The sequence below is a fragment of the Pelodiscus sinensis genome, chromosome 31 (genome assembly GCF_052426305.1).
Source record: "Pelodiscus sinensis isolate ZL-2025 chromosome 31, ASM5242630v1, whole genome shotgun sequence".
Classification (NCBI taxonomy): Eukaryota; Metazoa; Chordata; order Testudines; family Trionychidae; genus Pelodiscus; species Pelodiscus sinensis.
The window spans coordinates 799,424-811,841 of record NC_143082.1 but is presented as its reverse complement, the minus strand read 5'-3'; the positions used below and the strand labels follow the sequence as shown (position 1 = coordinate 811,841).

Sequence of the window (12,418 nt, the reverse complement as noted above, 5' to 3'; positions counted from 1 at the left end):
GCTCCACTCCAGCGCGACGGCCCTTCCCGGGGGGGGGGGGGCTCCACTCCAGCGAGACGGCCCTTCCCGGGGGGGGGGCTCCACTCCAGCGCGACGGCCCTTCCCGGGGGGGGGCTCCACTCCAGCGCGACGGCCCTTCCCGGGGGGGGGCTCCACTCCAGCGCGACGGCCCTTCCCGGGGGGGGGCTCCACTCCAGCGCGACGGCCCTTCCCGGGGGGGGGGGGGCTCCACTCCAGCGAGACGGCCCTTCCCGGGGGGGGGCTCCACTCCAGCGAGACGGCCCTTCCCGGGGGGGGGGGCTCCACTCCAGCGCGACGGCCCTTCCCGGGGGGGGGGCTCCACTCCAGCGAGACGGCCCTTCCCGGGGGGGGGCTCCACTCCAGCGCGACGGCCCTTCCCGGGGGGGGGGGGCTCCACTCCAGCGCGACGGCCCTTCCCGGGGGGGGGGCTCCACTCCAGCGCGACGGCCCTTCCCGGGGGGGGGCTCCACTCCAGCGCGACGGCCCTTCCCGGGGGGGGGCTCCACTCCAGCGCGACGGCCCTTCCCGGGGGGGGGGGGCTCCACTCGTGGGGCGACGGCCCTTCCCGGGGGGGGGCTCCACTCGTGGGGCGACGGCCCTTCCCGGGGGGGGGGCTCCACTCCAGCGTGACGGCCCTTCCCGGGGGGGGGGGCTCCACTCCAGCGTGACGGCCCTTCCCGGGGGGGGGGGCTCCACTCCAGCGAGACGGCCCTTCCCGGGGGGGGGGGCTCCACTCCAGCGCGACGGCCCTTCCCGGGGGGGGGCTCCACTCCAGCGCGACGGCCCTTCCCGGGGGGGGGGGGGCTCCACTCGTGGGGCGACGGCCCTTCCCGGGGGGGGGCTCCACTCGTGGGGCGACGGCCCTTCCCGGGGGGGGGCTCCACTCCAGCGTGACGGCCCTTCCCGGGGGGGGGGGCTCCACTCCAGCGTGACGGCCCTTCCCGGGGGGGGGGCTCCACTCCAGCGCGACGGCCCTTCCCGGGGGGGGGCTCCACTCCAGCGTGACGGCCCTTCCCGGGGGGGGGGGGCTCCACTCCAGCGTGACGGCCCTTCCCGGGGGGGGGCTCCACTCCAGCGCGACGGCCCTTCCCGGGGGGGGGGGGGCTCCACTCCAGCGCGACGGCCCTTCCCGGGGGGGGGGGGGCTCCACTCCAGCGCGACGGCCCTTCCCGGGGGGGGCTCCACTCCAGCGTGACGGCCCTTCCCGGGGGGGGGGGCTCCACTCCAGCGCGACGGCCCTTCCCGGGGGGGGGCTCCACTCCAGCGTGACGGCCCTTCCCGGGGGGGGGGGGCTCCACTCCAGCGTGACGGCCCTTCCCGGGGGGGGGGGGCTCCACTCCAGCGCGACGGCCCTTCCCGGGGGGGGGGGCTCCACTCCAGCGTGACGGCCCTTCCCGGGGGGGGGCTCCACTCCAGCGCGACGGCCCTTCCCGGGGGGGGGCTCCACTCCAGCGCGACGGCCCTTCCCGGGGGGGGGCTCCACTCCAGCGTGACGGCCCTTCCCGGGGGGGGGGCTCCACTCCAGCGCGACGGCCCTTCCCGGGGGGGGGCTCCACTCCAGCGTGACGGCCCTTCCCGGGGGGGGGGGCTCCACTCCAGCGCGACGGCCCTTCCCGGGGGGGGGGGGGGCTCCACTCCAGCGCGACGGCCCTTCCCGGGGGGGGGGCTCCACTCCAGCGTGACGGCCCTTCCCGGGGGGGGGCTCCACTCCAGCGCGACGGCCCTTCCCGGGGGGGGGGGCTCCACTCCAGCGTGACGGCCCTTCCCGGGGGGGGGCTCCACTCCAGCGCGACGGCCCTTCCCGGGGGGGGGGGCTCCACTCCAGCGCGACGGCCCTTCCCGGGGGGGGGGCTCCACTCCAGCACGACGGCCCTTCCCGGGGGGGGGCTCCACTCCAGCGCGACGGCCCTTCCCGGGGGGGGGGGGCTCCACTCCAGCGAGACGGCCCTTCCCGGGGGGGGGCTCCACTCCAGCGCGACGGCCCTTCCCGGGGGGGGGCTCCACTCCAGCGCGACGGCCCTTCCCGGGGGGGGCTCCACTCGTGGGGCGACGGCCCTTCCCGGGGGGGGGGCTCCACTCCAGCGTGACGGCCCTTCCCGGGGGGGGGGGCTCCACTCCAGCGTGACGGCCCTTCCCGGGGGGGGGGCTCCACTCCAGCGCGACGGCCCTTCCCGGGGGGGGGCTCCACTCCAGCGTGACGGCCCTTCCCGGGGGGGGGGGCTCCACTCCAGCGTGACGGCCCTTCCCGGGGGGGGGGGGCTCCACTCCAGCGCGACGGCCCTTCCCGGGGGGGGGGGGCTCCACTCCAGCGCGACGGCCCTTCCCGGGGGGGGGGGGGCTCCACTCCAGCACGACGGCCCTTCCCGGGGGGGGGGCTCCACTCCAGCGCGACGGCCCTTCCCGGGGGGGGCTCCACTCCAGCGTGACGGCCCTTCCCGGGGGGGGGGGCTCCACTCCAGCGCGACGGCCCTTCCCGGGGGGGGGCTCCACTCCAGCGTGACGGCCCTTCCCGGGGGGGGGGGCTCCACTCCAGCGTGACGGCCCTTCCCGGGGGGGGGGGGCTCCACTCCAGCGCGACGGCCCTTCCCGGGGGGGGGGGCTCCACTCCAGCGTGACGGCCCTTCCCGGGGGGGGGCTCCACTCCAGCGTGACGGCCCTTCCCGGGGGGGGGGGCTCCACTCCAGCGCGACGGCCCTTCCCGGGGGGGGGCTCCACTCCAGCGCGACGGCCCTTCCCGGGGGGGGGGGCTCCACTCCAGCGCGACGGCCCTTCCCGGGGGGGGGGCTCCACTCCAGCGTGACGGCCCTTCCCGGGGGGGGGCTCCACTCCAGCGCGACGGCCCTTCCCGGGGGGGGCTCCACTCGTGGGGCGACGGCCCTTCCCGGGGGGGGGCTCCACTCCAGCGCGACGGCCCTTCCCGGGGGGGGGGCTCCACTCCAGCACGACGGCCCTTCCCGGGGGGGGGGGGCTCCACTCCAGCGTGACGGCCCTTCCCGGGGGGGGGGCTCCACTCGTGGGGCGACGGCCCTTCCCGGGGGGGGGCTCCACTCCAGCGCGACGGCCCTTCCCGGGGGGGGGGCTCCACTCCAGCGTGACGGCCCTTCCCGGGGGGGGCTCCACTCGTGGGGCGACGGCCCTTCCCGGGGGGGGGCTCCACTCCAGCGCGACGGCCCTTCCCGGGGGGGGGCTCCACTCCAGCGCGACGGCCCTTCCCGGGGGGGGGGGCTCCACTCCAGCGCGACGGCCCTTCCCGGGGGGGGGGGGGCTCCACTCCAGCGCGACGGCCCTTCCCGGGGGGGGGGGGGCTCCACTCCAGCGCGACGGCCCTTCCCGGGGGGGGGGGCTCCACTCCAGCGCGACGGCCCTTCCCGGGGGGGGGGGCTCCACTCCAGCGCGACGGCCCTTCCCGGGGGGGGGGGGGCTCCACTCCAGCGCGACGGCCCTTCCCGGGGGGGGGGCTCCACTCCAGCGCGACGGCCCTTCCCGGGGGGGGGGGGCTCCACTCCAGCGCGACGGCCCTTCCCGGGGGGGGGGGCTCCACTCCAGCGCGACGGCCCTTCCCGGGGGGGGGGGCTCCACTCCAGCGCGACGGCCCTTCCCGGGGGGGGGGGCTCCACTCCAGCGCGACGGCCCTTCCCGGGGGGGGGCTCCACTCCAGCGCGACGGCCCTTCCCGGGGGGGGGGGCTCCACTCCAGCACGACGGCCCTTCCCGGGGGGGGGGGCTCCACTCCAGCACGACGGCCCTTCCCGGGGGGGGGGGGGCTCCACTCCAGCGCGACGGCCCTTCCCGGGGGGGGGGGCTCCACTCCAGCGCGACGGCCCTTCCCGGGGGGGGGGGGGGCTCCACTCCAGCGCGACGGCCCTTCCCGGGGGGGGGCTCCACTCCAGCGCGACGGCCCTTCCCGGGGGGGGCTCCACTCCAGCGCGACGGCCCTTCCCGGGGGGGGGGGCTCCACTCCAGCGCGACGGCCCTTCCCGGGGGGGGCTCCACTCCAGCGCGACGGCCCTTCCCGGGGGGGGCTCCACTCCAGCGCGACGGCCCTTCCCGGGGGGGGGGGGGGCTCCACTCCAGCGCGACGGCCCTTCCCGGGGTGGGGCTCCACTCGTGGGTCGACGGCCCTTCCCGGGGGGGGGGGGCTCCACTCGTGGGGCGACGGCCCTTCCCGGGGGGGGGGCTCCACTCCAGCGCGACGGCCCTTCCCGGGGGGGGCTCCACTCCAGCGCGACGGCCCTTCCCGGGGGGGGGCTCCACTCGTGGGGCGACGGCCCTTCCCGGGGGGGGGGGCTCCACTCCAGCACGACGGCCCTTCCCGGGGGGGGGGGCTCCACTCCAGCGCGACGGCCCTTCCCGGGGGGGGGGGGCTCCACTCCAGCGTGACGGCCCTTCCCGGGGGGGGGGCTCCACTCCAGCGCGACGGCCCTTCCCGGGGGGGGCTCCACTCATGGGGCGACGGCCCTTCCCGGGGGGGGCTCCACTCGTGGGGCGACGGCCCTTCCCGGGGGGGGCTCCACTCGTGGGGCGACGGCCCTTCCCGGGGGGGGCTCCACTCGTGGGGCGACGGCCCTTCCCGGGGGGGGGCTCCACTCGTGGGGCGACCCTCTCTCGGGAGTTACAGGGTCACCTGGGCCCCTCCCTCCTCACTGGAGCCAGCTGGGCCGGTCCCAGGGTCCCTCTGGCCAGACCCGGCCTGTCCCCTGAGCGGGGCCGCGGCTCCAGTTCTGGGCTGGTCTCTGCAGTGTGGCCAGTAACAGGCTGTGGGGGCTGTGGCCAGAGTCCCTCGGGGGGCGAAGCCCCTTTCTCGAAGTGGGGGGGCCCCGCGCCCTAACCCAGCCCTACTGACTGTGTGTTTGTGCAGGGGCCAGCCGGCGCCTCCGGGGAGCCGGGTCCCCCTGGCGCCCCCGGCAAGAGGGTAAGTGGGGGCCAGTCGGGGAGGGGGGCTCAGGGTCTCGCTCCCCATGGCGGCGCGTCGGGGGCCCCTGCTCGCTGTGACCCGCCGGCCGGTTCACTGGCTCCAGACAGGGCAGCCTCGCCCCCGGGGGAAGGGTCCACGGGCCCCTGAATCCCCCTTCTCCTGGACTTAGTCTGCTCCCCTCATGCTCCCCCAGCTCCCAGGCCCTGCCCCCAGCCAGGGGCCGTGGCCGCCCCCCCACGAGCCTTGTTCCCTGCCCAGGCTGGGACCAGGTGTCTGGGCCAACCCACGTGTGGGGGAGTCGGTGGGAATCACTGGTAGCAACACAGCCACATGAAGGGCTGCAGTGGGGGGGGGGGCTGCAGCGGGGGATGGGGCGGGGGGGCCACAGCGGGGAAATGGGGGGGCCATAGCAGGGGATGGAGCAGGGGGCCACAGCGGGGGATGAGGCTGGGGGCCGCAGTGGGGGGGCCGCAGCGGAGGGCGGGGGGGCGGCAGCGGGGGATGAGGCTGGGGGCCGCAGTGGGGGATGGGGCGGAGGGGCCATAGTGGGAGATGAGGCTGGGGGCCGCTGTGGGGGGGGGGGCGGCAGCAGGGAGTAGGGGGGATGGCAGTGGGGGGTATGGTTGGGGGGGGCCGCAGCGGGGGATGAGGCTGGGGGCCGCAGTGGGGGAGCAGCAGCGGAGGGCAGGGTGGGGGGACTGCAGCGGGGGATGGGGCGAGGGGAAGTAGCGGGGGATGAGGCTGGGGGCTGCAGCGGGGGATGGGGCGAGGGGAAGTAGCGGGGGATGAGGCTGGGGGCTGCAGCGGGGGATGGGGCGGGGGAAGCAGCGGGCGTTGGGTTGGGGGGGCCGCAGCGGGGGATGGGGTGGGGGGGAGCAGCGGGGGATGGGGTGGGGGGGCCGCAGCGGGGGATGAGGCGGGGGAAGCAGCGGGCGTTGGGTTGGGGGGGCCGCAGCGGGGGATGGGGTGGGGGGGAGCAGCGGGGGATGGGGTGGGGGGGCCGCAGCGGGCGATGGGGCGGGGAAGCAGCGGGGGATGGGGTGGGGGGGCCGCAGCGGACGATGGGGCGGGGGAAGCAGCGGGGTTTCGGGGGGCCGCAGCGGGGGATGGGGCGGGGGAAGCAGCGGGGGATGGGGTGGGGGGGCTGCAGCGGGCGATGGGGCGGGGGGAAGCAGCGGGGGATGGGGCGGGGGGAAGCAGCGGGCGATGGGGCGGGGGGGGCCGCAGCGGGGGATGAGGCTGGGGGGGGCCGCAGCGGGGGATGGGGCGGGGGGAAGCAGCGGGGGATGGGGTGGGGGGGCTGCAGCGGGAGATGGGGTGGGGGGCCGCAGCGGGCGATGGGGTGGGGGGAAGCAGCGGGGGATGGGGTGGGGGGGCCGCAGCGGGGGATGGGGCGGGGGGAAGCAGCGGGGGATGGGGTGGGGGGGCCGCAGTGGGCGATGGGGCGGGGGGAAGCAGCGGGGGATGGGGTGGGGGGGCCGCAGTGGGCGATGGGGCGGGGGGAAGCAGCGGGGGATGGGCCGGGGGGAAGCAGCGGGGGATGGGGTGGGGGGGCCGCAGTGGGCGATGGGGCGGGGGGAAGCAGCGGGGGATGGGGCGGGGGGCCGCAGCGGGCGATGGGGCGGGGGGAAGCAGCGGGGGATGGGGTGGGGGGGCCGCAGCGGGGGATGGGGTGGGGGGAAGCAGCGGGGGATGGGGTGGGGGGGCCGCAGCGGGGGATGGGGCGGGGGGGCCGCAGTGGGCGATGGGGCGGGGGGAAGCAGCGGGGTTTCGGGGGGCCGCAGTGGGGGGGCGACGGTGACTCACTCCCCTGTCTCCGTTCAGGGTGCGGTGGGGCCAGCCGGGCGCGAGGGTCGGCCGGGTGAGACGGGCACCAAGGTAAGGGGACCCCCCAGCACCTCGTGGGCGCTGCCAGCCCCCCTCCCGGCAAGAGCGAAGCCGCCCCTGGGGGCCCTGCCCAGAGCCCGGGCTCTGACGTGGCCCCTTCTCCCCTTGCCCAGGGCGAGCCTGGCCCGGAGGGACCCCCCGGGAAGATGGGCCCTGTGGGGGTGCAGGGCCCCCCTGGCCGGCCTGGCTCAGAAGGTCTGCGAGGGATCCCTGGCCCAGCCGTGAGTGGGGCACAATGGAGGGGCAGGGGGCGGGGGGGTGAGCAGGGGCGGGAGACACGTTGGCTGTGGGAGACCCTGTCTGACAGTGGGGATGCCTGGGGGGGCTGGGGGGGCACTTGGCATTTTGGGGGACTCATGTCGGCTCCACGTTGCACTCTCATAATTCTCTGTTTCCTCCCCAGGGCGAGCAGGGGCTGCTGGGGGCCCCGGGGCAGGCGGGGCCACCAGGCCCCATGGTGAGTGAGCTCCAGGCCTGGCCAGGTCCGGGGGTTGGGGGCCGGGAGGGGCAGGGCTGGGGGGCAGAGCCAGGGGCCGGGAGGGGCAGGGCTGGGGGGCAGGGCCAGGGGCCGGGAGGGGCAGGGCTGGGGGGCAGAGCCAGGGGCCGGGAGGGGCAGGGCTGGGGGGCAGGGCCAGGGGCCGGGAGGGGCAGGGCTGGGGGGCAGAGCCAGGGGCCGGGAGGGGCAGGGCTGGGGGGCAGGGCCAGGGGCCGGGAGGGGCAGGGATCAGCACCCAGGAAAAATGACCCCCAGTCTCTTGCAGGGCCCCACAGGTTTGCCCGGCCTCAAGGGCGACCCCGGCTACAAGGGCGACAAGGTGAGTGAGGCCCCAATGGGCGGGGGTGCCCCCCCCACCTTCCCCTCCCCCAGGCCCCTGCAGCCTAGGAATTGCCCCCAAGCCTCTCCTTGGCTTGCCCCTGCCCCCGGCCCCTGGGATCTGTCCCGGCTCACAGGTGGTGCCCACACGTGGCCCCTCGGCTCCTGGGTGGGACCCCCTTCCCGGGGAGCCCCCTCCATTGGCAGTGAGACAGCCCCTTCCCGGGGGCCACTCCAGTGGGGTGACCCTCTCTCGGGGGCCCCTCTCACCTGGGGGGGCCCCCCTCCGCCTCCGGGACGGCGCCACTCAGGGCCTCCAGCCGCCTCCTCCACTGTGAGCCCCCGGGGCCCCCTCCCAGAGGGCCTAGCGCCCCCCTGCTCCCCAGCCAGAGCGACTCCCAGCCAGCCCCAAGCAGGAGGGTTATGGAGCTTTGAACAGCAAAGGACCCTCAGGCCGGTCGACCTGGGCCCCCCCCCAGCCCCACGTCAGCCCCCCCGCAGCCAGCTGAGTCCTGCCTGCCCTGCCCCCCAAAACAGCCCCCGTCGCCCGGCAGAGCCTCCAACACCCCCCCAACAGCCCCTCCCCCCAGTGTCTTCTCCCCAGGTAAGAGGGTCGCCCGGCCCCTCCTCTCGCCCCCTCCCCGTCCAATGTTCCCCCCTCGCTGGGGTCAGCTGGGCCGGTTGCCGGGGTCCCCCCTGCAGCCCCTTGTCTGTGTCTGGCCAGACCCGGCCGTGTCCTCTGAGCGGGGAGGGGGGGGGGCACCAGGGCCCAGACACCCCGGCTCCAACTCTGGGCTGTTCCCTGAAACCACAACCCCCCCCCCCACATTGAACCAGTAACTGCTGGGCACCGACCCCCCTGTGTGCAACCCCCCCGAATCCCCAAACTCCCCCCTTCCCCACGGGATCCACCCCAGCACGAGCCCCCTCCCATCCCAGCCAGCGCTGCCCTCATGGGGGGCTGGCGGGGGGGGTGTAGTTGAGGGGGCCCGGCTCGTGTGCTGGCACCATCCCCCGGGGCACCTCCCGGGTCTGCGCTTGGAGCGTTTGGCCGAGTGGCCTGGGCAGGGCGCCCCCCAGCTAAACCCTGCGCCCCCAGGGCCACGCCGGGCTCATCGGCCTGATCGGCCCCCCAGGAGAGCTGGGGGAGAAGGGCGACCAGGGGCTGCCTGGCAACCAAGGGGCCCCAGGGCCCAAAGGAGACCCAGTGAGTAAGCGGGGGTGAGGCAGGCGGGATGGGAGAGTGGGGGGGGCTGAATGGGCGGCAGGGGGCTTGAGTGGGGGCTCTGTTGGAGGCAGGGGGCTCAGGCAGGGGGCTGTGAGGGGGCCAGGGGCTCAGGGGGGAGATGTGGGGGCAGGGGGGCAGGGGGCTCAGGCAGGGGGATGTGAGGGGGCCGGGAGCTAAGGGGGGAGATGTGGGGCAGGGGGCTGTGAGGGGGCCAGGAGCTAAGGGGGGAGATGTGGGGGCAGGGGGCTCAGGCAGGGGGCTGTGAGAGGGCCGGGGGCTAAGGGGGGAGATGTGGGGGCAGGGGGCTCAGGCAGGGGGCTGTGAGAGGGCCGGGGGCTAAAGGGGGGAGATGTGGGGGCAGGGGGCTCAGGCAGGGGGCTGTGAGAGGGCCGGGGGCTAAGGGGGAGATGTGGGGGCAGGGGGCTCAGGCAGGGGGCTGTGAGAGGGCCGGGGGCTCAGGGGGGAGATGTGGGGCAGGGGGCTCAGGCAGGGGGCTGTGAGAGGGCCGGGGGCTAAGGGGGGAGATGTGGGGGCAGGGGGCTCAGGCAGGGGGCTGTGAGAGGGCCGGGGGCTAAGGGGGGAGATGGGGGGCAGGGGGCTCAGGCAGGGGGCTGTGAGAGGGCCGGGGGCTCAGGGGGGAGATGTGGGGGCAGGGGGCTCAGGCAGGGGGCTGTGAGAGGGCCGGGGGCTAAGGGGGGAGATGTGGGGGCAGGGGGCTCAGGCAGGGGGCTGTGAGAGGGCCGGGGGCTAAGGGGGGAGATGTGGGGGCAGGGGGCTCAGGCAGGGGGCTGTGAGAGGGCCGGGGGCTAAGGTGGGGGGGGGAGATGTGGGGGCAGGGGGCTCAGGCAGGGGGCTGTGAGAGGGCCGGGGGCTAAGGGGGGAGATGTGGGGGCAGGGGGCTCAGGCAGGGGGCTGTGAGAGGGCCGGGAGCTAAGGGGGAGATGTGGGGGCAGGGGGCTCAGGCAGGGGGCTGTGAGGGGGCCGGGAGCTAAGGGGGGAGATGTGGGGGCAGGGGGCTCAGGCAGGGGGCTGTGAGGGGGCCGGGAGCTAAGGGGGGAGATGTGGGGCAGGGGTCTCAGGCAGGGGGCTGTGAGAGGGCCGGGAGCTAAGGGGGGAGATGTGGGGGCAGGGGGCTCAGGCAGGGGGCTGTGAGGGGGCCGGGAGCTAAGGGGAGATGTGGGGGCAGGGGGCTCAGGCAGGGGGCTGTGAGGGGGCCGGGGGCTAAGGGGGGAGATGTGGGGGCAGGGGGCTCAGGCAGGGGGCTGTGAGGGGGCCGGGGGCTCAGGGGGGAGATGTGGGGGCAGGGGGCTCAGGCAGGGGGCTGTGAGGGGGCCGGGGGCTCAGGGGGGAGATGTGGGGGCAGGGGGGCAGGGGGCTCAGGCAGGGGGCTGTGAGGGGGCCGGGGGCTCGGGGGGAGATGTGGGGGCAGGGGGGCAGGGGGCTGTGAGGGGGCCGGGGCACAGGTGAGGGGGCTATATGGGAGGCAGGGGGCAGGCGGGGGTGAGGGGTAGGGGACACAGGGGAGCAGAGCTGACATGTCCCTTCCCCCGCAGGGCTTGACTGGCCCCATTGGACCCCCAGGGCCTCCCGGATCCCCAGGGCTTGCGGTTAGTATTGGGGGGGCTGCTGACATCATCAACCCAGGCCTGGCCCAGAGATTCCAAGGCCCCTTGCCCCCTGCACACCTCAGAGCCCTTCGCTTGCCCCCTGTGACGGCGCGTGGGGCCCCCGCCTCCTGCACCCCCGGAGTGGCACGGACAGACCCCCCCAGCCGGTAGCACAGGGGGGTTCATTGCCTCTCCAGGACACAGCCCAGATGGAATCTGGTTCCAGGCCAGGCCTAGGATGCCTCAGGCCCCTTGATATGGGGGAGCCTGGGCCCCTAAATCCCAGCCCGTTGCCTAGGCTGCTTCCTCCATGATCCCAGCCAGAACTAACCAAACCGTCCCTTCCAGCCCTGCCCCCGGCCAGGGGCTGCCCTCCCCTCCTCCCCTCCCCTCCCCTCCCTCCCCCTCCCCTCCCCTCCCCTCCTCCCCCTCCCCTGCCCTCCCCTCCCCTCCCCTCCCCCCTTTGTCTCTCTCCTGGGAGGCGACTGGTGGGACAGGCCGGGAGCCCCCGGCCTAGTGACTCAGCCCCTGCCCTGCTGCAAACAGCCGCCAGCGGAGTCACCCGCAGCCCACCGCCCAGCACAGCACCCAGCAAGGTACCAGCACTACATCACAGCCCCTATGTACCCCGGGGCCCCTCGCCACCCCTACGTACCCCGGGGCCCCTCGCCCACCCCTACGTACCCTGGGGCCCCTCGCCCACCCCCTACGTACCCTGGGGCCCCTCGCCACCCCCTACGTACCCTGGGGCCCCTCGCCCACCCCCTACGTACCCTGGGACCCCTCGCCCACCCCCTATGTACCCCGGGGCCCCTCGCCCACCCCTACGTACCCTGGGGCCCCTCGCCACCCCCTACGTACCCCGGGGCCCCTCGCCCACCCCTACGTACCCTGGGGCCCCTCACCACCCCCTACGTACCCTGGGGCCCCTCGCCCACCCCCTACGTACCCTGGGGCCCCTCACCACCCCCTACGTACCCTGGGGCCCCTCGCCCACCCCTACGTACCCTGGGACCCCTCGCCCACCCCCTACGTACCCTGGGGCCCCTCGCCCACCCCCTATGTACCCTGGGACCCCTCGCCCACCCCCTACGTACCCTGGGACCCCTCGCCCACCCCCTATGTACCCCGGGGCCCCTCGCCCACCCCCTACGTACCCTGGGACCCCTCGCCCACCCCCTACGTACCCTGGGACCCCTCGCCCACCCCCTATGTACCCCGGGGCCCCTCGCCCACCCCCTACGTACCCTGGGACCCCTCGCCCACCCCCTACGTACCCTGGGGCCCCTCGCCCACCCCCTATGTACCCCGGGGCCCCTCGCCCACCCCTACGTACCCTGGGGCCCCTCGCCCACCCCTACGTACCCCGGGGCCCCTCGCCCAGCCCTACGTACCCCGGGGCCCCTCGCCCACCCCTACGTACCCTGGGGCCCCTCGCCCACCCCCTATGTACCCCGGGGCCCCTCGCCCACCCCTACGTACCCCGGGGCCCCTCGCCCACCCCTACGTACCCTGGGGCCCCTCACCCACCCCCTACGTACCCTGGGGCCCCTCACCCCCCGTGCACTATGGGACCCCTCGCCCACCCCCTATGTACACCGGGGCCCCTCGCCCACCCCCTATGTACACCAGGGCCCCTCGCCCACCCCCTACGTACCCTGGGGCCCCTCGCCCACCCCCTATGTGCCCTGGGGCCCCTCGCCCACCCTCTACACACTCCAGGGCCCCTCGCCCACCCCCTACGTACCCTGGGGCCCCTCACCCCCCGTGCACCATGGGACCCCTCGCCCAACCCCTATATGCCCCGGGGCCCCTCACCCACCCTCTACGCACTCCAGGGCCCCTTGCCCACCCCCTACGTGACCCAGGACCCCTCACCCCCCATGCACCATAGGACCCCTCGCCCACCCCCTACACACCCTAGGGCACCTCACCCACCCCTTATGT

At 76.6% G+C, this 12,418-nt stretch overlaps 1 protein-coding gene across 7 annotated transcripts in view; it reads left to right on the top strand.

The window, feature by feature from the left end:
* Positions 1–12,418, top strand: part of COL5A3 (collagen type V alpha 3 chain) — a 101,666-nt gene that overhangs the window by 76,594 nt on the left and 12,654 nt on the right. For 6 of the 7 annotated variants that reach the window (XM_089774560.1, XM_089774561.1, XM_089774562.1 and 3 more), the window contains 7 exons: positions 4,879–4,932; positions 6,760–6,813; positions 6,936–7,043; positions 7,226–7,279; positions 7,584–7,637; positions 8,736–8,843; positions 10,418–10,471. In XM_089774560.1, coding sequence (XP_089630686.1) covers positions 4,879–4,932; positions 6,760–6,813; positions 6,936–7,043; positions 7,226–7,279; positions 7,584–7,637; positions 8,736–8,843; positions 10,418–10,471 — 486 coding nt within the window. The remainder of the gene's footprint in view (positions 1–4,878; positions 4,933–6,759; positions 6,814–6,935; positions 7,044–7,225; positions 7,280–7,583; positions 7,638–8,735; positions 8,844–10,417; positions 10,472–12,418) is intronic. The other variant, XM_089774563.1, reaches the window with a different exon arrangement.